The following is a 27,250-nucleotide window of genomic DNA, read 5'->3' as shown; positions in this document are numbered from 1 at the left end:
TCTCTCTGTCTCTCTCTCTCTATGGCTCTTTCTGTGTCTGGCGTTGGCATGGCTGTCGGCCTCTTTGCTTTCCTGCACTTTTCCTGTAGTCATATCTGTAGTTTAAAGTGTGTAGTGTGTAGTATATAGTGTGTAGTATGTAGTGTGTAGGCATATCTGTAGTATGTAGTGTGTATGTGTAGTATGTACTGTGTAGGCATGTCTGTAGTATGTAGTGTGTAGTGTATATTATGTAGTGTGTAGTATATAGTGTGTAGTGTGTCATGTAGTATGTAGTGTATATTATGTAGTGTGTGGTATATAGTGTGTAGTGTGTATGTGTAGTATGTATTGTGTAGTCATATCTGCATACGCTGGCCAGCCATTTCACTGCAAGTAAAAATGTGTTGAAATCAGCGAGGAAGTCCTTTCACACACTAGAACCACCGGGATGTCACGCCTACCCAAAACCACCATGGGCAGTCAAGATGACCTCCGGTTTTTAGACTCTGTATTCTGTCAAGATAAACACCCAGCTGAGATATTAATGCATTACATATGTTAGTGTGTCTGTTATGGAACTAACTGACACCAAAATTAACATGTTAACAACTTTAATACTGTTTTTAAACAATTTAAAATGGCGGCTGTCCAGCGTCTGTAAATACTGCAAGGCCTCGGTGGTAGTCGTGGAGCGGCGTCTGTAGCGGCGTCTGTAACCAGACATGTTGGACATAATCCCACATCAAGTTTAGACCGTTTGTCTGCACTGGAGGGTGCTAGTGTGTTTCTAGGACGCTGCAACGAACTTCACCGAGGAAATGATGCGACCAACACGCGTCATGAATACTGACATGACGCACACCATCACGCACACATTACCAGACGGTGATGTCGACCGCACATGGTGGTTTTAGCTAGAGCTGACCATAGCTTTTTTGTACAATTGATCTAAAAGTCATTTTAGTGCAGTTTTATGATCATTCAGGAAGCGGCAGGTCTGCATCTTTTTTTTCTTCACACAGTTATTACACAAAGTTATTACACTTTGAAAATCCAAGATGGTCGTTCTAGTGTTGTGTCTGAAAGGGTTTCCTGACTAATTTCAACACAAAAAAAAAAAACTTGTAGTGAAATGGCCGGCCAGCGTATGCAGATATGACTACACACGACACTACATACTACACATACACACTGCACACTACATATTACACACTACATACTACACATACACACTGCACACTACATATTACACACTACATACTACAGATACACACTGCACACTACATATTACACACTACATACTACACATACACACTGCACACTACATATTACACACTACATACTACACGTACACACTGCACACTACATATTACACACTACATACTACACATACACACTGCACACTACATATTACACACTACATACTACAGATACACACTGCACACTACATATTACACACTACATACTACAGATACACACTGCACACTACATATTACACACTACATACTACAGATACACACTGCACACTACATATTACACACTACATACTACACATACACACTGCACACTACATATTACACACTACATACTACACATACACACTGCACACTACATACTACAGAGAGAGAGAGAGAGTGAGAGAGGCGTCTGTGAGTCAGAACAGACATGTTTTGTGTGGATCTCCCTCTGTTCTCATCCAAAGCAAAGTAGAGTTCAGGCGCAGTGGAACACGTGCCTCCTTCGTTGGTTTTCGGGTTGTCGATGGAGGAAAAGCGTCTGTTTGTGTCTTGTGTGTGGCGTTGGCACAGACATGATAATCAGTATGAGTGCAGTGTGCAGGACGGCCCAGCAGACGGGCCGGCCTGCTGCCTGGTCTGCACACTGCACTGTCACTGTAGTCATGTCATGTCTTATGTAATGTCATGTCATGTCATGTCAGGTCAGATCATCACCGCCTCCTCTGGTGATGTTCTACAAATCAGAGGTTGTAGTCCATGCTGCTGGTTTATCATGTACAAATCACAACAGAGATCCTTTTCACTGTTTGGTGTTCATAACAAAACTGTTTGCTGTTTCAAATACTCAGCTACATGCTCACACGATAGCTGCACATTTACAATGAAACCCTTTTTTTATGTCCAGGTGACCAGTATGGTGAGTATTTCCCTCTGTCCGTGCTGCTGCTCAGGTCGGGGTTTAAGCGTCTGTGCTGCTGTAGCTCCTAGTCCGCATCCAGCATGGAGGCCTTTAAATCCTCGTCAGGCCGTCGTCTTCTGTCGCTAACGTTTGCTCGGCCGGTGGCTCCTCTGTCAGCATGCTCTCCTCCAGCTTTAGCCACCCACGTCTGCACATCTGCACATCTGCATGCACGCCTGCATGCACGCCTGCATGGCAGCACATCTGCATGGTAGCATGCATGCACGGGCAGCACATCTGCATGACAGCACACCTGCATGTCTGCATGGCAGCACATCTGCATGGCAGCATGTCTGCTTAGCATATCTGCGTGGCCTCCCGCCATACACGTGCTGCCACAGGTGCTGCATTTAGTATCAGATGCACATTAATAAGGACTTGTAGCTGCAATATACAATGTGAAGTGCTAAGATACTGTGTTTTTCTTGTTTTTCAAAACAGATTTTAATTCATACTTTGAGCGTTTTCTCTGCTGTCAAAAAAAGTAATACCCTCTCAGTTGAAATGTTGTTCATGTTGACAGTTTAACCACCTCAAAGACCTGCACTTAATCACATATACCCTATCAATTTAAAGTCTCTTGTCCAAGGATGAGAGAGCGAGAGAGAGAGAGAGAGAGAGAGAGAGAGAGAGAGAGAGAGAGAGAGAGAGAGACCAAGGAAAACTGCAAAAAGATTTAACCAATTGGGATTCGTGTCCTTCAGTTTTACTTGAGAAATTCTGCTGGGATGTTTAGATGTGTTTTGACATACAGACAGATGCAGCCTTGAAAGAACCAACGGAGGACTGACAGAAAAAAAAGAAAAGGAAAAACATTACTGCAGCGGTCTATTGATTATTGAGGAGCATGTTTGCGGTAGATTAATCAGCGAGCACATGTCCTGCTAAGTGCATACCAGCGCTAAACACTGGATATGAGAATCCATTCTCTCCGTTTGGCACATTCCTTTTTTCACACTTAAAAGGCCATGGCATATTCCTTCACCTGGCTGGCTGCAGAGACTTGGCTATTGTGCTGTGTGTTGTTTAGAGATGCATGTTGGTGTTGCTACCCATGTACTCAAACACACATATACACACACACACACACACACACGGATATACAGACATACGTACATACTTGCACATGCTGAGTGGTAACAGTTTGTTTCTTGCGTGGCAGGACCAGACGGTAAAGGACAAAGCCCTGCAGAGCATGGCCTCCATGTCCTCAGCTCAGATCGTCTCTGCAACCGCCATCCACAACAAGCTGGGCCTGCCGGGCATCCCGCGCCCCGCCTTCCCCGGAGCGGGGGTAAGAGCCCCTCTGGCACCGCGTTATTGATCCACCCTGACCGGCTTTACCCAGGGTGGCCACAAGGCTAACCACGCTAACACCCCTGCTAACAGGCCTGGCCAAATCACATTACACACCCCAGCTTTGCACAACTGCCCCTATCAGATAAGCAGCTGATCAGAAGCATGGGAAGGGCAGATAAACAGAAGGTGGTGCCCGGGGCGGTTCTCTGCTCAGCGCTGTATCAGATGATGGGAGGTTTAACGTGGTGTTGATGTGGCTGTTTTTTTCTTTTTCTTTGTTGCCTGTTCATTTATCTGTTTCTCTAGTTTTGGCAGGGAATGATATCCACCGGCCAGCCAGGATCCTCACAGGAGTGAGTATCCCAGAAACAAAGACTACCTGAGTCCTGCTGCAGTTAGAACTACAGGATAAACTTAGAGCTTCGGAGTCTCAACTGTGTGTCGGGTTTGTTTACTAGTTGTGGTGCTGCTGATGTGGTGTGTTCTTCTTTCCTCGTTTCAGCATCAAGCCTTTCGCCCAGCAGACATATCCCATCCAGCCAGCAGTTACCACAGCCATTTCAAGTGAGAGTCCACCAGAACACCACAACCCAGTACAAATACACACTTCCGGTTGTTGTTTATTGAGTCTGAAAACGTGGCTGTTGTCCAAGCGGTATGTTGTACACCTTTAGATATGAGAAACCGCTGTGTGATCCTTAGGGAGGGGATGTCCATGTGTCTGCACCACGATAGGACAACAGACGGAAAATACAGTCGATCACTGTCACGCTCACAAGCCTCATCCACACAATACACACATTTCTGTCTTGTGAAGCGGTTTAGTGCCTCCATGTTTGTTTTCTGCCCCTTTCATCTGGAGAAGAAATGCCAGACTGCCAGAACGGGAGGGGGGGGGGAATAGAGACATAGGCAGAGACGGTGATCTGCTGGGATTCTGTTGGAGTTGAGTCGTACCTTCATCTCCCATCTTGCATCACATCTGTTGAACATCTGGATCTAATGGACAATAATGCAGTATCAGGATTTGACGATCTGTGACAAAAACAAAGAAATGATATTGAAAAAAATGACATCATCAGGGGGCGTCTGGGTAGCATAGCGGTCTATCCCATTGCCTACCAACACGGGGATCGCCGGTTCGAATCCCCGTGTTACCTCCGGCTTGGTCGGGCATCCCTACAGACACAATTGGCTGTCTGTGGGTGGGAAGCCGGATGTGGGTATGTGTCCTGGTTGCTGCACTCGCGCCTCCTCTGGTCGGTCGGGGTACCTGTTCTGCGGGGAGGATAGCGTGATCCTCCCACACACTACGTCCCCCTGGTGAAACTCCTCACTGTCAGGTGAAAAGAAGTGGCTGGTGAGTCCACATGTATGGGAGGAGGCATGTGGTAGTCTGCAGCCCTCCCCGGATCAGCAGAAGGGGTGGAGCAGAGACCAGGACGGCTCAGAAGAGTGGGGTAACTGGCCAGGTACAATTGGGGAGAAAAAGGGGGGAAAAAAAACCATGACATTACCGTTTTGCTTGGGTTTATGTTTCCATTTTCGCTCATACCAGAGATGGCGTCAGTGAAATTCCGTTTCCCCAGCCCACAGCAGTGCAACACAAAAGACAAAAACACACATCCAAAAACCTCCAAAAACAACACAGCCAAAAACGTACAAAAACAAAGCAAAATAATTAAATAGATAAAATGAAAATAAAACCCTCACAAACAACAACACGGTCCACCCAGGGCAACACAGTCCAAAAACTCCACTGTCCAGGGAACAAACGCCAGCCAGGATGACTGTGGGAAGTGCCGGTCTGCATGGGCTAGCAGTTAGCCTAGCCTGCCCCGCCTCCACATCCCGTCTGACCGCCCTCGGTGTTTCCCCCTCAGGAGCAGCTCCAGGCAGGGCCGTGGTCCCTGGGCCCATCGGATGCAGCAGACCAGGCCCTGCTCTCCAGCCAGACACCTTCGACACACCTCCCCGCACTCCACACGACGACATGAACGCAGACAAAAACACCGCACAGTCACGCTAGGCGAGGCCGCCGCCAGCCGCCTCAGTGTTTCCTCTCGGGCAGGGTCGTGGGCTAGCAGTTAGCTTAGCCTGCCCCGCTTCCATGTCCTGTTAGACAGCCCTCGGTACGTGCCTCCTCCTCAGGCGCACAGCCCTAAGAAAAATAGTATACTTGAAGTTTATTTTATTAAGTAAACTTAAGTAAACTTACATTACTAAGTAAACTTCAAGTAAGGTTCAAGTTCAAGTAAGGTTCAAGTATATGTACTAGTAGTATACTTGTAAGTATACTTAAGTATAATTTTGTTACTTAAAAAGTAAACTGAAAGTATACTCACTGATTTTAGTTTAAAACAAGCATACTAATAGTACACCTGAATAAAGTACTTGTTTGTACGGGAGGACGCAGTAGACCAGCTCGCTCAGCTGAGCCAACTCGGCGATCAAAGTTAAACCTTCACTCGATGACGTGGACGTGGACAAAGGCGCTGCAGCCAGGCCGCTGGCTGCACACGCGAGTCCGCGCCGCCGTCTTCCCACACCGGAAGCGGAATGCGTAATCAAGGCAGAAACATGACAAGAAAATGAGCTACGGTAGAAAACCAGTGGCTGTGTAAATCAGCTTTACATTGTTTGACATCTGCCGTGTCAAGATCCAAAAGCCTGGAGTTTAGTTGCTGGACTGGCTCAGGGAGGAGCCGTCAGACTTTGGTGGACGGCGGGATAGCTCGTCACAGTGTCGGATGAGAGCGGATCAAACACACCGCAGCGATGTCTCAGCTCCGTCACGAGATGACTGGAGGCACTGCTCAGTTTGCATGTTTTGTTGAACCCAGAATCTCGCCGGTGTGCCGTCAGCAGCCTGCAGTGAGGCGGGGCGTTTGTTTTCTGTCTCGCTACAGGTTATGAACCCACGGCGGCCCAGGCGCCCACGGTACCGGCATGGCAGGGTCGCTCCATCGGTACGTCCAAACTCCGGCTGGTGGAGTTCTCCGCCTTCCTGGAACAGCAGAGAGACCCGGACTCGGTAAGTGCTGACACACCCTGGAAAAGCACCGGGAAGTACCACTGCAGTATTCCTGAAAACATTGCTGAGAGTAGGCCAACCTGTGTGAGCTGCTCCTTTAAAGGAGCCTTTAAGATTTGAAGCAATAAATGAATACAAGCAGACCGACAAACAGACAGACAGCTAGATGGATAGATAGACAGACAGACAGACAGACAGACAGTACATTGTAATCCCCATAGCCCATACAGACATAGTATATGATAGATGTACATGGTAAACTGAGACAGATCCTGTAAGAGGACAAACAGAAAGTTGTTGGCCAACAGACACATTTTTAACAGTTAACTTTAGATGGGGGTAATCTATCACCCACTGTCTACTTTCTGTTTCGCTATTGATACCACATGACACCCACCATTAATCTTGCAATTTGCTTCATATTTGAAATGGGTGCATTGCCCTGAAGGCTACATGCCATAAAAGCTGCTCTCAAACTAAACGGCCACGCTGACTTTAGATAAAAACGGACTTTGAATAACTCCTACAACGCTCTTTCTGTCAACGAATCAGGAAATTGTCTGAAATGTTATGCTTTCTAAATGAGCACCAGTATGGGTTTAGGGGAAACTGAACGACTACATACGCAGTAATGGAGATGGTAGAAGAAATAACAAAGGCAATTGAAAATGATGAGTGTTCAGCTGGTATTTATATTGATCTACAGAAGGCGTTCGATACCATCGATCACAGCATATTATTGAGAAAACTGGAGAAGTATGGATTAAGAGGTGTAGCTTATTCTTGGCTGAAGAGTTACTTAGACAATAGACAGCAATGTGTACAAATCAATAACACTGTTTCACAATTTAGGAAGGTCACCTGTGGTGTACCACAGGGATCTGTGATTGGTCTGAAACTGTTTTTGCTTTATATTAATGATATTTGCAATGTTACTGATTTGTTGAAATGTATTGTTTTTGCAGATGATACAAACATGTACTGCTCTGGTAATAATTTACAGGAACTATTGTCTTCCACTGAAAGAGAGTTGAAAACCCTCAAAACCTGGTTTGATGTCAATAGATTGTCACTCAATATTAAAAAAAAAATTCATGGTTTTCAGGAATTGAAAAAGAAATTGACAAGGATATTAAATTAAAAATATGTGATGCTGAAATTGAAAGAGTGACCGAGATTAAATTCCTAGGGGTGGTTATTGACCATAAATTAACATGGAAACAGCATGTCCGATATATAAAAGGAAAGATTTCTAAGTCAATAGCAATACTGTACAAATCAAGAAACATATTAAATTATAAGGCTTTACAGATTATTTACTGCTCACTCATACTTCCTTATATATCGTACTGTGTTGAAGTCTGGGGATCAACGTATAAAACAACTGTTAATGCAATAGTTCTCTTACAAAAACGAGCCATAGGACTTATTAATAAGGTTGGCTACTATGAACATACTGACCCACCGTATATGAAATCACATGTTATGAAATTTAATGATCTGGTATATTACAAAACAATGCAAATAACGTGTAGAGCTAAATCAAATCTACTCCCAGTCACCATACAAAGGTTTTTCTCATCTCAGGAGACAAAGTATGATTTAAGAGATGACTGTAAATTTACGGTACCAAAGGCTAAAAAGGAGATTAAAAGGAGATGTTTATCTGTTCTAGGTGTTTCAATATGGAACGGTGCTAATATTAATATATTAAGAAGGGGTAGCACATTTCAGATTTTCACAAGGACGATAACGTGTAGAGCTAAATCAAATCTACTCCCAGTCACCATACAAAGGTTTTTCTCATCTCAGGAGACAAAGTATGATTTAAGAGATGACTGTAAATTTACGGTACCAAAGGCTAAAAAGGAGATTAAAAGGAGATGTTTATCTGTTCTAGGTGTTTCAATATGGAACGGTGCTAATATTAATATATTAAGAAGGGGTAGCACATTTCAGATTTTCACAAGGACGATAACGTGTAGAGCTAAATCAAATCTACTCCCAGTCACCATACAAAGGTTTTTCTCATCTCAGGAGACAAAGTATGATTTAAGAGATGACTGTAAATTTACGGTACCAAAGGCTAAAAAGGAGATTAAAAGGAGATGTTTATCTGTTCTAGGTGTTTCAATATGGAACGGTGCTAATATTAATATATTAAGAAGGGGTAGCACATTTCAGATTTTCACAAGGACGATAACGTGTAGAGCTAAATCAAATCTACTCCCAGTCACCATACAAAGGTTTTTCTCATCTCAGGAGACAAAGTATGATTTAAGAGATGACTGTAAATTTACGGTACCAAAGGCTAAAAAGGAGATTAAAAGGAGATGTTTATCTGTTCTGGGTGTTTCAATATGGAACGGTGCTAATATTAATATATTAAGAAGGGGTAGCACATTTCAGATTTTCACAAGGACGGTTTGTAAAGCAATTTTCGAGGGCTATAAGTGTCCATGATTTTGTAAAGGTTTTTTATGTTCTCTTTATGATTTTGTTTCATTATTTTTTCTACAGACTCTGTAACTTTATTTGGTCTTGTAAAAACTGTTGATGGGTAGCTCAATTTGTCTTAAAGGACAGGCTTAAATATAAGCATTATGCTTCTGCCTGTGCCTTTTCAGTCACGGTTTTGAGTACATTGTTTGTATTGTAAACATCTGTTAATTGTGGGGGACTGAATAAAACTTAAACTAAACTAAAACTAAACATGCCAGGAAATTCCCCTTCTGGAAATCCTGACAGAATAAACCCAATACATGTTAGATCCATTGCTGATGTCTTGACCAGTGGCGGCTGGTGCTAAACATTTTTTGGGTGGGGGGGGGGGGCAATTCAGCTTGGCGCAACACACCTGACAGCTGCTGTAATGTCCACACAGTCACAGAGTTACTCAGAAGGACAATGTGGCTTATAGATTTATCAGGGTTGGTAGACGGTGGATGATTGACAGTCGAGACAAGGCGTGGTGGTGGGTGTGAACATGATTGACAGCCACGAGAATTATCCAATCACATTAGATCAATAACCATTAAAACAATACCAATTCACTGCCAATAAAAGTGGGAGTGTCTGGGACGCACAGAACTGCGCCCCCTGGAAAATCTGAAGAAACCAATCAGACAGCAGCCTCAGGTCACCATTTTGAACCAATATTTAATGCTGCTGACAGGCGCCCACAGACGGACAACCCTTTTATTTCATCATTATTTGCATTATACAACTACATTATATTGAACATGTTTAAGTAGATTTTCATCTCTTGATGTTTGAAGGGGGCGGCGCCCCAGCGCCCTCTACTGGCCAGCTGCTACTGGTGTTGAGGTATTTTAATGCTGTCAGGATCCAAATGGGGGGATTGAGAGAACTGCTGGTAATGATACAACTCTTATCATGTGGTCGACTGGAAAAGTGACGAGCGCTGCGGTGGAGCAGAGTTTCCATGGCGTCTGTCTTGTCGCTGCAGGACGCCGGCGGCCGATACGAACCGGGACTTTGCATTCAGCTGAGTTTAACTTGGAGGCGGTCAGCAGCAGGAGTAAGCGGAGGTGAATGATAAGAGCGAGGTGTTGGTGAATGCTGCCACTGGCCCTTCCTTTGCCTGTGTTGGTGACATCGATGTGGTTCTCAAGCAGGTCCTCAGTTTATTATTTAGCCATCTGCAAGTCCTCCCAAAAAGGTCTACCATCAAAATGAAACTCACCATCGCCCTCAGTGCCTTTTCCACGGCGTGTTCCATGGTTCATAGTAGAGGTTATTGAATTAGCTCTTGTCACTGCAGGGGTACGTTAAATGGATTAAAGGCTCTCAGGCGCTTCTCTCTTCTGGAGAAAGCCAACATGCACAGTTGGCTGAGAGTCACAGTGATAATGACCTTCACTTCAGATGTATTGTGTAAAGCTAATAACTGTTGGGGTTGTTTCATTCTTCTCTGAAGTTTGCTGGTAAAAACACTTCCGTTCTCCTTTCAGTACAACAAACATCTCTTCGTGCATATCGGTCAGACAAACCATTCCTACAGCGACGCCCTGCTCGAGTCTGTGGACATTCGACAGATTTACGACAAGTTCCCTGAGAAGAAAGGAGGTCTGAAAGAGCTGTTTGGAAAGGGTCCACAGAACTCCTTCTTCCTCATCAAATTCTGGGTAAGTGGGATTATGTTGCAGAAGTACTGAATGTGTACTCGCATGAAAAGTGATGAAAAAAAAAAGAAGAAAACGAAGCATTTCCTTTTAAACATGTATTCGTATTAACTTGACCATTTGTACCATCACAAGGATGACTGGCATCAAAATGAGAAAGCACTTCAGATCCGTGCCCTCCCTCCTACATGCTTCTGCTGCCCTGTTTGGTTTCGTACCAGTCTAATCGCTGGCGTGGCTCATCGCAGAGCGCTGTGCAGAAGCTGCTTAGTGATGATCTGTTGAGGTTCATCTTCGCTGAATGGCTGTGATGAAGATGTAAACAGATAAGACTGCCCTCTTCATGTCTGCAGAATGCACTCGGCTATATTTGGACGTGCATAGCAGGAGAGCTGCTGATCAAAGCGCTCCCTAATTCAGTCTAATGTGTGAAAACAATGCAGTGACCTGGTTGCACTCCCGCCGCCTGTTGAAACATCGCATGTGTTTTTCCCCCTGATGCAAAATGTTAACTAGCGGCAGTCAACAAAGTAGGGCTGTGAGCACTTGGTCCAAGTCCTCTCACACTGTGTTTGAAGGGACCGCTCAATCTAAATTTCAAATGACAGACGGGATCTGCACAATAATGAAAGTGTGACTGCTTTGCTTTAATGAAGGAGGGAATGTTGAAGAAGGATGTCTCCCCTTCTTTCTGTGCTTAATGAACAGCATGTTCTGGGCATGGAAAGGCTGCCCTCCTACAATGAACCCTTTTCATTAGCACCAATCAGCCTTTAACATTACTTCATTTCATCCCTTTATAGTCCTGTTTATAGTCCTGTCTCCAAGATGGGTTCATTTACATGCCTATTCACATGTGTGGTAGACTTATTTAAATGTAATGTCTTATTAAATGTTCATGGAGAGCCAGGACAGATCTGGAATCATCATTCTATCATCCTGTGACGGTTAAAGGGCACAATTTGGTTTTGAGTTTCCCCAAAATAAAGTGGAGAATAAGTGTCTTTTTTACCTCTTCCTCCTCGTCCATAATGAGGAATGGATTTTGACTTTTATATGAATAAAAAAAACCAAATCATGTCAAACAATTTTCAGTTTAGTCAGCAGTGAAGTGTTGCACCTCTCACCAGGTACATAGGGCAGGGCGATACGGACTTTTGGCTGCTCCCATTAGGGGGCGCCACAGCGAATCATCCGTTTCCATTTCTTCCTGTCCTCTGCATCTTCCTCTGTCACACCAGCCACCTGCCTGTCCTCCCTCACCACATCCATAAACCTCCTCTTTTGGCCTTCCTCTTCTCCTCTTCCCTGGCAGCTCCATATTCAGCATCCTTCTCCCAGTATACCCAGCATCTCTCCTCCACACATGTCCACACCATCTCCATCTGGTCTCTCTTGCTTTGTCTCCAAACCGTCCAACCTGAGCTGTCCCTCTAATATACTCATTCCTAATCCTGTCCTTCTTCGTTACTCCCAGTGAAAATCTTATCATCTTCATCACTGCCACCTCCAGCTCCACCTCCTGTCTTTTCAGCACTGCCACTGTCTCCAGACCATATAACATAGCTGGTCTCACAACCATCTTGTAAACCTTCCCTTTAACTCTTGCTGGTACCCTTCTGTCACACATCACTCCTGACGCTCTTCTCCACCCACTCCACCCTGCCTGCACTCTCTTCTTCACCTCTCTCCTGCACTCCCCGTTACTTTGGACAGTTGACCCCAAGTATTTAAACTCATACGTCTTCATCACCTCCACTCCTTGCATCCTCACCATCCCACTGTCCTCCCTCTCATTCACGCATATGTATTCCGTCTTGCTCCTACTGACTTTCATTCCTCTTCTCTCCAGTACATACCTCCACCTGTCCAGGCTCTCCTCCACCTGCACCCTACTCTCACTACAGATCACAATGTCAAGTGCGAAAATCATCATCCATGGAGACTCCTGCCTGATCTCATCTGTCAACCTGTCCATCACCACTGCAAACAAGAAAGGGCTCAGAGCCGATCCTTGATGTAATCCCACCTCCACCTTGAACCCATCTGTCATTCCAACCACACACCTCACCACCGTCACACTTCCCTCATACATATCCTGCACCACTCCTACATACTTCTCTGCAACTCCTGACTTCCTCATACGGTACCACACCTCCTCTCTCGGCACCCTGTCGTATGCTTTCTCTAAATCTACAAAGACACAATGTAACTCCTTCTGGCCTTCTCTATACTTCTCCATCAACATTCTCAAAGCAAACATCACATCTGTGGTGCTCTTTCATGGCATGAAGCCATGCTGCTGCTCGCTGATCATCACCTCTCCTCTTAACCTAGCTTCTATTACTCTTTCCCATATCTTCAGGCTGTGGCTGATCAACTTTATATCTCTGTAGTTGTTACAGTTCTGCACATCACCCTTGTTCTTGAAAATCGGTACCAGTATGCTGCTTCTCCACTCCTCAGGCATCCTCTCACTTTGCAAGATTGTGTTAAACAATCTAGTTAGAAACCCCACTGCCATCTCTCCTAAACATCTCCATGCCTCCACAGGTATGTCATCAGGACCAACTGCCTTTCCACTCTTCATCCTCTTCATAGCTGCCCTCACTTCCTCCTTGTTAATCCACTGAACTTCCTGATTCACTATCCCCACATCATCCAACCTTCTCTCTCTCTCATTTTCTTCATTCATCAGCCCCTCAAAGTACTCCTTCCTCCTTCTCAGCACACTCTCCTCGCTTGTCAGCACATTTCCATCTCTATCCTTCATCACCCTAACCTGCTGCACATCCTTCCCAGCTCGGTTCCTCTGTCTAGCCAATCGGTACAAGTCCTTTTCTCCGTCCTTAGTGTCTAAGTGTCTCACCTCCACACTCCTACCCTTCCTCCTCTCCCGCTGCCCCTGGATATGCCTTCCCCCTCTCCTTCTCCTTCGCCCAACAGTTGCATAGTTTCCACCGGCACCCTGCTGGTTAACAGTACTGGTGGTGGTCGTTGGTAACCCGGGCCTCGACCGATCCGGTATGGAAATCTTACTCATCATACGCATATTTGATTTGGCAAAGATTTTACGCCGGATGCCCTTCCTGACGCAACCCTCCCCATTTGTCCAGGCTTGGGACCGACACTAAGAATGACCTGGCTTGTGCATCCTCAGTGGCTGGTTTAAGAAATTTAAAAAAAAGAAATACAAATATATCAACAAGCATGGTGCACTTAATACCCTATCTATTCTGCTCAGCCGCACACACAACATCTATACTGCACTGCCCCACACACAACATCTATACAGCACTACCACACACACAACATCTATACTGCACTACCACACACACAAGATCTATACAGCACTACCACACACAACATCTATACAGGACTACCACACACACAAGATCTATACAGCACTACCACACACAACATCTATACAGCACTACCACACACACAACATCTATACTGCACTGCCCCACACACAACATCTATACAGCACTACCACACACACAACATCTACACTGCACTACCACACACACAAGATCTATACTGCACTACCACACACACAACATCTATACTGCACTACCACACACACAACATCTATACTGCACTACCACACACACAAGATCTATACAGCACTACCACACACAACATCTATACAGCACTACCACACACACAAGATCTATACAGCACTACCACACACACAAGATCTATACAGCACTACCACACACACAACATCTATACTGCACTACCACACACACATCTATACTGCACTACCTCACACACATCATCGATACTGCACTACCACACACACATCTGTACTGCACTACTGCACACACAGCATCTATATTGCACTACCACACACACAACATCTATACAGCACTACCACACACACAACATCTATACAGCACTACCACACACACAACATCTACACTGCACTACCACACACACACACATCTATACTGCACTACCACACACACAAGATCTATACAGCACTACTGCACACACAGCATCTATATTGCACTACCACACACAACATCTATACTGCACTACCACACACACAACATCTATATTGCACTACCACACACACAACATCTATACAGCACTACCACACACACAACATCTATACTGCACTACCACACACACAAGATCTATACAGCACTACTGCACACACAGCATCTATATTGCACTACCACACACAACATCTATACAGCACTACCACACACACAACATCTACACTGCACTACCACACACACACACATCTATACTGCACTACCACACACACAAGATCTATACAGCACTACTGCACACACAACATCTATATTGCACTACCACACACACAACATCTATACAGCACTACCTCACACACAACATCTATACAGCACTACCACACACACAACAGCTATACTGCACTACCACACACACAACATCTGTACTGCACTACCACACACACAACATCTATACTGCACTACTGCAGACACAACATCTATACTGCACTACCACACACACAACATCTATACTGCACTACCTCACACACATCATCTATACAGCACTACTGCAGACACAACATCTATACTGCACTACCACACACAACATCTATACTGCACTACCACACACACAAGATCTATACAGCACTACTGCACACACAACATCTATACTGCACTACCACACACACATCTATACTGCACTACCACACACACAACATCTGTACTGCACTACCTCACACACATCATCTATACTGCACTACTGCACACACAACATCTATACAGCACTACCACACACACAACATCTATACTGCACTACCACACACACATCTATACTGCACTACCTCACACACATCATCTATACTGCACTACCACACACACAACATCTATACTGCACTACCACACACACAACATCTGTACTGCACTACCACACACACAACATCTGTACTGCACTACCACACACACAACATCTATACTGCACTACCACACACACAACAAGCAGCACAAACAAACCTGACGGGGTAAACGATGTGGGGGTGACTTTTGCTGCTTTCACAACTTACTTACCTCTAGTCTCAGTGCTGTGACACTCTTCACACATGTTGTAACTCATTTACTTACCTCTAGTCTCAGTGCTGTGACACTCTTCACACATGTTGTAACTCATTTACTTACCTCTAGTCTCGGTGCTGTGACACTCTTCACACATGTTGTAACTCATTTACTTACCTCTAGTCTCAGTGCTGTGACACTCTTCACACATGTTGTAACTCATTTACTTACCTCTAGTCTCGGTGCTGTGGCGCTCTTCACACATGTTGTAACTCATTTACTTACCTCTAGTCTCGGTGCTGTGACACTCTTCACACATATTGTAACTCATTTACTTACCTCTAGTCTCGGTGCTGTGGTGCTCTTCCTACATATTGTAACTCATTTACTTACCTCTAGTCTCAGTGCTGTGACACTCTTCACACATGTTGTAACTCATTTACTTACCTCTAGTCTCGGTGCTGTGGCACTCTTCACACATATTGTAACTCATTTACTTACCTCTAGTCTCGGTGCTGTGGTGCTCTTCACACATATTGTAACTCATTTACTTACCTCTAGTCTCAGTGCTGTGACACTCTTCACACATATTGTAACTCATTTACTTACCTCTAGTCTCAGTGCTGTGACACTCTTCACACATGTTGTAACTCATTTACTTACCTCTAGTCTCGGTGCTGTGACACTCTTCACACATATTGTAACTCATTTACTTACCTTTAGTCTTGGTGCTGTGGTGCTCTTCACACATATTGTAACTCATTTACTTACCTCTAGTCTCAGTGCTGTGACACTCTTCACACATGTTGTAACTCATTTACTTACCTCTAGTCTCAGTGCTGTGACACTCTTCCTACATATTGTAACTCATTTACTTACCTCTAGTCTCGGTGCTGTGACACTCTTCCTACATATTGTAACTCATTTACTTACCTCTAGTCTCAGTGCTGTGACACTCTTCACACATATTGTAACTCATTTACTTACCTCTAGTCTCAGTGCTGTGACACTCTTCACACATATTGTAACTCATTTACTTACCTCTAGTCTCAGTGCTGTGACACTCTTCACACATATTTTAACTCATTTACTTACCTCTAGTCTCGGTGCTGTGACACTCTTCACACATATTGTAACTCATTTACTTACCTCTAGTCTCAGTGCTTTGACACTCTTCACACATGTTGTAACTCATTTACTTACCTCTAGTCTCAGTGCTGTGACACTCTTCACACATGTTGTAACTCATTTACTTACCTCTAGTCTCAGTGCTGTGACACTCTTCCTACATATTGTAACTCATTTACTTACCTCTAGTCTCAGTGCTGTGACACTCTTCACACATATTGTAACTCATTTACTTACCTCTAGTCTCAGTGCTGTGGTGCTCTTCACACATATTGTAACTCATTTACTTACCTCTAGTCTCGGTGCTGTGACACTCTTCCTACATATTGTAACTCATTTACTTACCTCTAGTCTCAGTGCTGTGGTGCTCTTCACACATATTGTAACTCATTTACTTACCTCTAGTCTCAGTGCTGTGGTGCTCTTCACACATATTGTAACTCATTTACTTACCTCTAGCCTCAGTGCTGTGACGCTCTTCCTACATATTGTAACTCATTTACTTACCTCTAGTCTCAGTGCTGTGACACTCTTCCTACATATTGTAACTCATTTACTTACCTCTAGTCTCGGTGCTGTGGTGCTCTTCACACATATTGTAACTCATTTACTTACCTCTAGTCTCAGTGCTGTGACACTCTTCACACATGTTGTAACTCATTTACTTACCTCTAGTCTCGGTGCTGTGACACTCTTCCTACATATTGTAACTCATTTACTTACCTCTAGTCTCGGTGCTGTGACACTCTTCACACATATTGTAACTCATTTACTTACCTCTAGTCTCAGTGCTGTGACACTCTTCCTACATATTGTAACTCATTTACTTACCTCTAGTCTCGGTGCTGTGACACTCTTCACACATATTGTAACTCATTTACTTACCTCTAGTCTCAGTGCTGTGGTGCTCTTCACACATGTTGTAACTCATTTACTTACCTCTGGTCTCGGTGCTGTGACACTCTTCACACATGTTGTAACTCATTTACTTACCTCTAGTCTCGGTGCTGTGACACTCTTCACACATATTGTAACTCATTTACTTACCTCTAGTCTCGGTGCTGTGACACTCTTCACACATATTGTAACTCATTTACTTACCTCTAGTCTCGGTGCTGTGACACTCTTCACACATATTGTAACTCATTTACTTACCTCTAGTCTCGGTGCTGTGGTGCTCTTCACACATATTGTAACTCATTTACTTACCTCTAGTCTCGGTGCTGTGACACTCTTCACACATATTGTAACTCATTTACTTACCTCTAGTCTCGGTGCTGTGACACTCTTCCTACATATTGTAACTCATTTACTTACCTCTAGTCTCAGTGCTGTGACACTCTTCCTACATATTGTAACTCATTTACTTACCTCTAGTCTCGGTGCTGTGGTGCTCTTCACACATGTTGTAACTCATTTACTTACCTCTAGTCTCAGTGCTGTGGTGCTCTTCACACATATTGTAACTCATTTACTTACCTCTAGTCTCGGTGCTGTGGTGCTCTTCACACATATTGTAACTCATTTACTTACCTCTAGTCTCAGTGCTGTGACACTCTTCACACATATTGTAACTCATTTACTTACCTCTAGTCTCGGTGCTGTGACACTCTTCCTACATATTGTAACTCATTTACTTACCTCTAGTCTCAGTGCTGTGACACTCTTCCTACATATTGTAACTCATTTACTTACCTCTAGTCTCAGTGCTGTGGTGCTCTTCACACATGTTATAACTCATTTACTTACCTCTAGTCTCGGTGCTGTGACACTCTTCACACATGTTGTAACTCATTTACTTACCTCTAGTCTCGGTGCTGTGACACTCTTCACACATGTTGTAACTCATTTACTTACCTCTAGTCTCGGTGCTGTGGTGCTCTTCCTACATATTGTAACTCATTTACTTACCTCTAGTCTCGGTGCTGTGGTGCTCTTCGTACATATTGTAACTCATTTACTTACCTCTAGTCTCGGTGCTGTGACACTCTTCACACATATTGTAACTCATTTACTTACCTCTAGTCTCGGTGCTGTGACACTCTTCACACATATTGTAACTCATTTACTTACCTCTAGTCTCGGTGCTGTGGTGCTCTTCGTACATATTGTAACTCATTTACTTACCTCTAGTCTCGGTGCTGTGACACTCTTCACACATGTTGTAACTCATTTACTTACCTCTAGTCTCAGTGCTGTGACACTCTTCACACATGTTGTAACTCATTTACTTACCTCTAGTCTCGGTGCTGTGACACTCTTCACACATATTGTAACTCATTTACTTACCTCTAGTCTCAGTGCTGTGACACTCTTCACACATATTGTAACTCATTTACTTACCTCTAGTCTCAGTGCTGTGGTGCTCTTCCTACATATTGTAACTCATTTACTTACCTCTAGTCTCGGTGCTGTGACACTCTTCACACATATTGTAACTCATTTACTTACCTCTAGTCTCGGTGCTGTGACACTCTTCACACATATTGTAACTCATTTACTTACCTCTAGTCTCGGTGCTGTGGCACTCTTCACACATATTGTAACTCATTTACTTACCTCTAGTCTCGGTGCTGTGACACTCTTCACACATATTGTAACTCATTTACTTACCTCTAGTCTCGGTGCTGTGGTGCTCTTCACACATATTGTAACTCATTTACTTACCTCTAGTCTCGGTGCTGTGGTGCTCTTCACACATATTGTAACTCATTTACTTACCTCTAGTCTCGGTGCTGTGGTGCTCTTCACACATATTGTAACTCATTTACTTACCTCTAGTCTCGGTGCTGTGGTGCTCTTCACACATATTGTAACTCATTTACTTACCTCTAGTCTCGGTGCTGTGACACTCTTCACACATATTGTAACTCATTTACTTACCTCTAGTCTCAGTGCTGTGACACTCTTCACACATGTTGTAACTCATTTACTTACCTCTAGTCTCAGTGCTGTGACACTCTTCACACATATTGTAACTCATTTACTTACCTCTAGTCTCAGTGCTGTGACACTCTTCACACATATTGTAACTCATTTACTTACCTCTAGTCTCGGTGCTGTGGTGCTCTTGACACATATTGTAACTCATTTACTTACCTCTAGTCTCGGTGCTGTGACACTCTTCGTACATATTGTAACTCATTTACTTACCTCTAGTCTCAGTGCTGTGGTGCTCTTCACACATGTTGTAACTCATTTACTTACCTCTAGTCTCGGTGCTGTGGTGCTCTTCCTACATATTGTAACTCATTTACTTACCTCTAGTCTCAGTGCTGTGACACTCTTCACACATATTGTAACTCATTTACTTACCTCTAGTCTCAGTGCTGTGACACTCTTCACACATATTGTAACTCATTTACTTACCTCTAGTCTCGGTGCTGTGACACTCTTCACACATGTTGTAACTCATTTACTTACCTCTAGTCTCAGTGCTGTGGTGCTCTTCACACATATTGTAACTCATTTACTTACCTCTAGTCTCAGTGCTGTGACACTCTTCACACATGTTGTAACTCATTTACTTACCTCTAGTCTCAGTGCTGTGACACTCTTCCTACATATTGTAACTCATTTACTTACCTCTAGTCTCAGTGCTGTGACACTCTTCCTACTTATTGTAACTCATTTACTTACCTCTAGTCTCGGTGCTGTGGTGCTCTTCCTACATATTGTAACTCATTTACTTACCTCTAGTCTCGGTGCTGTGACACTCTTCCTACATATTGTAACTCATTTACTTACCTCTAGTCTCGGTGCTGTGACACTCTTCCTACATATTGTAACTCATTTACTTACCTCTAGTCTCAGTGCTGTGGTGCTCTTCCTACATATTGTAACTCATTTACTTACCTCTAGTCTCGGTGCTGTGACACTCTTCCTACATATTGTAACTCATTTACTTACCTCTAGTCTCAGTGCTGTGACGCTCTTCACACATATTGTAACTCATTTACTTACCTCTAGTCTCAGTGCTGTGACACTCTTCACACATATTGTAACTCATTTACTTACCTCTAGTCTCAGTGCTGTGGTGCTCTTCACACATATTGTAACTCATTTACTTACCTCTAGTCTCAGTGCTGTGACACTCTTCACACATATTGTAACTCATTTACTTACCTCTAGTCTCGGTGCTGTGACACTCTTCACACATATTGTAACTCATTTACTTACCTCTAGTCTCGGTGCTGTGGCGCTCTTCACACATATTGTAACTCATTTACTTACCTCTAGTCTCGGTGCTGTGACACTCTTCACACATATTGTAACTCATTTACTTACCTCTAGTCTCAGTGCTGTGACACACTTCACACATATTGTAACTCATTTACTTACCTCTAGTCTCGGTGCTGTGACACTCTTCCTACATATTGTAACTCATTTACTTACCTCTAGTCTCGGTGCTGTGACACTCTTCGTACATATTGTAACTCATTTACTTACCTCTAGTCTCGGTGCTGTGACACTCTTCGTACATATTGTAACTCATTTACTTACCTCTAGTCTCAGTGCTGTGACACTCTTCCTACATATTGTAACTCATTTACTTACCTCTAGTCTCGGTGCTGTGACACTCTTCCTACATATTGTAACTCATTTACTTACCTCTAGTCTCGGTGCTGTGACACTCTTCCTACATATTGTAACTCATTTACTTACCTCTAGTCTCAGTGCTGTGACACTCTTCGTACATATTGTAACTCATTTACTTACCTCTAGTCTCGGTGCTGTGGTGCTCTTCGTACAAATTGTAACTCATTTACTTACCTCTAGTCTCAGTGCTGTGACACTCTTCACACATGTTGTAACTCATTTACTTACCTCTAGTCTCAGTGCTGTGACACTCTTCACACATGTTGTAACTCATTTACTTACCTCTAGTCTCAGTGCTGTGACACTCTTCGTACATATTGTAACTCATTTACTTACCTCTAGTCTCGGTGCTGTGGTGCTCTTCGTACATATTGTAACTCATTTACTTACCTCTAGTCTCAGTGCTGTGACACTCTTCACGCATATTGTAACTCATTTACTTACCTCTAGTCTCGGTGCTGTGACACTCTTCACACATATTGTAACTCATTTACTTACCTCTAGTCTCAGTGCTGTGACACTCTTCACACATATTGTAACTCATTTACTTACCTCTAGTCTCAGTGCTGTGGTGCTCTTCACACATGTTGTAACTCATTTACTTACCTCTAGTCTCAGTGCTGTGGTGCTCTTCACACATGTTGTAACTCATTTACTTACCTCTAGTCTCGGTGCTGTGACACTCTTCCTACATATTGTAACTCATTTACTTACCTCTAGTCTCGGTGCTGTGACACTCTTCACACATATTGTAACTCATTTACTTACCTCTAGTCTCAGTGCTGTGGTGCTCTTCACACATATTGTAACTCATTTACTTACCTCTAGTCTCAGTGCTGTGACACTCTTCACACATATTGTAACTCATTTACTTACCTCTAGTCTCGGTGCTGTGGCGCTCTTCACACATATTGTAACTCATTTACTTACCTCTAGTCTCGGTGCTGTGACACTCTTCACACATATTGTAACTCATTTACTTACCTCTAGTCTCAGTGCTGTGACACTCTTCACACATATTGTAACTCATTTACTTACCTCTAGTCTCGGTGCTGTGACACTCTTCACACATGTTGTAACTCATTTACTTACCTCTAGTCTCGGTGCTGTGACACTCTTCCTACATATTGTAACTCATTTACTTACCTCTAGTCTCGGTGCTGTGACACTCTTCCTACATATTGTAACTCATTTACTTACCTCTAGTCTCGGTGCTGTGACACTCTTCGTACATATTGTAACTCATTTACTTACCTCTAGTCTCAGTGTTGTGACACTCTTCCTACATATTGTAACTCATTTACTTACCTCTAGTCTCGGTGCTGTGACACTCTTCGTACATATTGTAACTCATTTACTTACCTCTAGTCTCAGTGCTGTGACACTCTTCCTACATATTGTAACTCATTTACTTACCTCTAGTCTCAGTGCTGTGACACTCTTCGTACATATTGTAACTCATTTACTTACCTCTAGTCTCAGTGCTGTGACACTCTTCCTACATATTGTAACTCATTTACTTACCTCTAGTCTCGGTGCTGTGACACTCTTCCTACATATTGTAACTCATTTACTTACCTCTAGTCTCGGTGCTGTGACACTCTTCGTACATATTGTAACTCATTTACTTACCTCTAGTCTCAGTGCTGTGACACTCTTCCTACATATTGTAACTCATTTACTTACCTCTAGTCTCAGTGCTGTGACACTCTTCCTACATATTGTAACTCATTTACTTACCTCTAGTCTCGGTGCTGTGACACTCTTCCTACATATTGTAACTCATTTACTTACCTCTAGTCTCGGTGCTGTGACACTCTTCGTACATATTGTAACTCATTTACTTACCTCTAGTCTCGGTGCTGTGACACTCTTCGTACATATTGTAACTCATTTACTTACCTCTAGTCTCAGTGCTGTGACACTCTTCCTACATATTGTAACTCATTTACTTACCTCTAGTCTCGGTGCTGTGACACTCTTCCTACATATTGTAACTCATTTACTTACCTCTAGTCTCGGTGCTGTGACACTCTTCCTACATATTGTAACTCATTTACTTACCTCTAGTCTCAGTGCTGTGACACTCTTCGTACATATTGTAACTCATTTACTTACCTCTAGTCTCGGTGCTGTGGTGCTCTTCGTACATATTGTAACTCATTTACTTACCTCTAGTCTCGGTGCTGTGACACTCTTCACACATATTGTAACTCATTTACTTACCTCTAGTCTCGGTGCTGTGACACTCTTCCTACATATTGTAACTCATTTACTTACCTCTAGTCTCAGTGCTGTGACACTCTTCGTACATATTGTAACTCATTTACTTACCTCTAGTCTCGGTGCTGTGGTGCTCTTCGTACATATTGTAACTCATTTACTTACCTCTAGTCTCAGTGCTGTGACACTCTTCACACATATTGTAACTCATTTACTTACCTCTAGTCTCGGTGCTGTGACACTCTTCACACATATTGTAACTCATTTACTTACCTCTAGTCTCAGTGCTGTGACACTCTTCACACATATTGTAACTCATTTACTTACCTCTAGTCTCAGTGCTGTGGTGCTCTTCACACATGTTGTAACTCATTTACTTACCTCTAGTCTCGGTGCTGTGACACTCTTCCTACATATTGTAACTCATTTACTTACCTCTAGTCTCGGTGCTGTGACACTCTTCACACATATTGTAACTCATTTACTTACCTCTAGTCTCAGTGCTGTGGTGCTCTTCACACATATTGTAACTCATTTACTTACCTCTAGTCTCAGTGCTGTGACACTCTTCACACATATTGTAACTCATTTACTTACCTCTAGTCTCAGTGCTGTGACACTCTTCCTACATATTGTAACTCATTTACTTACCTCTAGTCTCAGTGCTGTGACACTCTTCACACATATTGTAACTCATTTACTTACCTCTAGTCTCGGTGCTGTGACACTCTTCCTACATATTGTAACTCATTTACTTACCTCTAGTCTCGGTGCTGTGGCGCTCTTCACACATATTGTAACTCATTTACTTACCTCTAGTCTCGGTGCTGTGACACTCTTCACACATATTGTAACTCATTTACTTACCTCTAGTCTCAGTGCTGTGACACTCTTCACACATATTGTAACTCATTTACTTACCTCTAGTCTCGGTGCTGTGACACTCTTCACACATATTGTAACTCATTTACTTACCTCTAGTCTCGGTGCTGTGACACTCTTCCTACATATTGTAACTCATTTACTTACCTCTAGTCTCGGTGCTGTGACACTCTTCCTACATATTGTAACTCATTTACTTACCTCTAGTCTCGGTGCTGTGACACTCTTCGTACATATTGTAACTCATTTACTTACCTCTAGTCTCAGTGCTGTGACACTCTTCCTACATATTGTAACTCATTTACTTACCTCTAGTCTCAGTGCTGTGACACTCTTCGTACATATTGTAACTCATTTACTTACCTCTAGTCTCAGTGCTGTGACACTCTTCCTACATATTGTAACTCATTTACTTACCTCTAGTCTCGGTGCTGTGACACTCTTCCTACATATTGTAACTCATTTACTTACCTCTAGTCTCGGTGCTGTGACACTCTTCGTACATATTGTAACTCATTTACTTACCTCTAGTCTCAGTGCTGTGACACTCTTCCTACATATTGTAACTCATTTACTTACCTCTAGTCTCAGTGCTGTGACACTCTTCCTACATATTGTAACTCATTTACTTACCTCTAGTCTCAGTGCTGTGACACTCTTCCTACATATTGTAACTCATTTACTTACCTCTAGTCTCGGTGCTGTGACACTCTTCCTACATATTGTAACTCATTTACTTACCTCTAGTCTCAGTGCTGTGACACTCTTCCTACATATTGTAACTCATTTACTTACCTCTAGTCTCAGTGCTGTGACACTCTTCGTACATATTGTAACTCATTTACTTACCTCTAGTCTCGGTGCTGTGGTGCTCTTCGTACATATTGTAACTCATTTACTTACCTCTAGTCTCAGTGCTGTGACACTCTTCACACATGTTGTAACTCATTTACTTACCTCTAGTCTCGGTGCTGTGACACTCTTCACACATATTGTAACTCATTTACTTACCTCTAGTCTCAGTGCTGTGACACTCTTCACACATATTGTAACTCATTTACTTACCTCTAGTCTCGGTGCTGTGGTGCTCTTCACACATATTGTAACTCATTTACTTACCTCTAGTCTCAGTGCTGTGACACTCTTCACACATGTTGTAACTCATTTACTTACCTCTAGTCTCAGTGCTGTGACACTCTTCACACATGTTGTAACTCATTTACTTACCTCTAGTCTCGGTGCTGTGACACTCTTCACACATGTTGTAACTCATTTACTTACCTCTAGTCTCAGTGCTGTGACACTCTTCCTACATATTGTAACTCATTTACTTACCTCTAGTCTCAGTGCTGTGACACTCTTCCTACATATTGTAACTCATTTACTTACCTCTAGTCTCAGTGCTGTGGTGCTCTTCACACATGTTGTAACTCATTTACTTACCTCTAGTCTCGGTGCTGTGGTGCTCTTCACACATGTTGTAACTCATTTACTTACCTCTAGTCTCAGTGCTGTGGTGCTCTTCACACATATTGTAACTCATTTACTTACCTCTAGTCTCGGTGCTGTGACACTCTTCCTACATATTGTAACTCATTTACTTACCTCTAGTCTCGGTGCTGTGACACTCTTCACACATGTTGTAACTCATTTACTTACCTCTAGTCTCAGTGCTGTGGTGCTCTTCACACATGTTGTAACTCATTTACTTACCTCTAGTCTCAGTGCTGTGGTGCTCTTCCTACATATTGTAACTCATTTACTTACCTCTAGTCTCGGTGCTGTGACACTCTTCACACATATTGTAACTCATTTACTTACCTCTAGTCTCGGTGCTGTGACACTCTTCGTACATATTGTAACTCATTTACTTACCTCTAGTCTCGGTGCTGTGACACTCTTCCTACATATTGTAACTCATTTACTTACCTCTAGTCTCGGTGCTGTGACACTCTTCGTACATATTGTAACTCATTTACTTACCTCTAGTCTCGGTGCTGTGACACTCTTCGTACATATTGTAACTCATTTACTTACCTCTAGTCTCGGTGCTGTGACACTCTTCACACATATTGTAACTCATTTACTTACCTCTAGTCTCGGTGCTGTGACACTCTTCACACATATTGTAACTCATTTACTTACCTCTAGTCTCGGTGCTGTGACACTCTTCACACATATTGTAACTCATTTACTTACCTCTAGTCTCGGTGCTGTGACACTCTTCACACATATTGTAACTCATTTACTTACCTCTAGTCTCGGTGCTGTGACACTCTTCGTACATATTGTAACTCATTTACTTACCTCTAGTCTCAGTGCTGTGACACTCTTCCTACATATTGTAACTCATTTACTTACCTCTAGTCTCGGTGCTGTGACACTCTTCCTACATATTGTAACTCATTTACTTACCTCTAGTCTCAGTGCTGTGACGCTCTTCACACATATTGTAACTCATTTACTTACCTCTAGTCTCAGTGCTGTGACGCTCTTCACACATATTGTAACTCATTTACTTACCTCTAGTCTCGGTGCTGTGGTGCTCTTCGTACATATTGTAACTCATTTACTTACCTCTAGTCTCGGTGCTGTGACACTCTTCCTACATATTGTAACTCATTTACTTACCTCTAGTCTCAGTGCTGTGACACTCTTCCTACATATTGTAACTCATTTACTTACCTCTAGTCTCGGTGCTGTGACACTCTTCACACATATTGTAACTCATTTAC

At 43.1% G+C, this 27,250-nt stretch overlaps 1 protein-coding gene across 3 annotated transcripts in view; it reads left to right on the top strand.

Annotated features, from left to right (window-relative positions):
* Positions 1–27,250, top strand: part of tead1b (TEA domain family member 1b) — a 158,431-nt gene that overhangs the window by 97,686 nt on the left and 33,495 nt on the right. For 2 of the 3 annotated variants that reach the window (XM_056278348.1, XM_056278350.1), the window contains 5 exons: positions 3,341–3,472; positions 3,784–3,830; positions 3,980–4,041; positions 6,387–6,511; positions 10,486–10,659. In XM_056278348.1, coding sequence (XP_056134323.1) covers positions 3,341–3,472; positions 3,784–3,830; positions 3,980–4,041; positions 6,387–6,511; positions 10,486–10,659 — 540 coding nt within the window. Of the gene's footprint in view, positions 1–2,124; positions 2,137–3,340; positions 3,473–3,783; positions 3,831–3,979; positions 4,042–6,386; positions 6,512–10,485; positions 10,660–27,250 lie in introns of all 3 variants that reach the window. The other variant, XM_056278347.1, reaches the window with a different exon arrangement.

Source organism: Lampris incognitus, chromosome 4 (assembly GCF_029633865.1).
Source record: "Lampris incognitus isolate fLamInc1 chromosome 4, fLamInc1.hap2, whole genome shotgun sequence".
Taxonomy (NCBI): domain Eukaryota; kingdom Metazoa; phylum Chordata; class Actinopteri; order Lampriformes; family Lampridae; genus Lampris; species Lampris incognitus.
The sequence above is the reverse complement of the archived record's forward strand: the minus strand, read 5'-3'. Positions and strand labels throughout refer to the sequence as shown.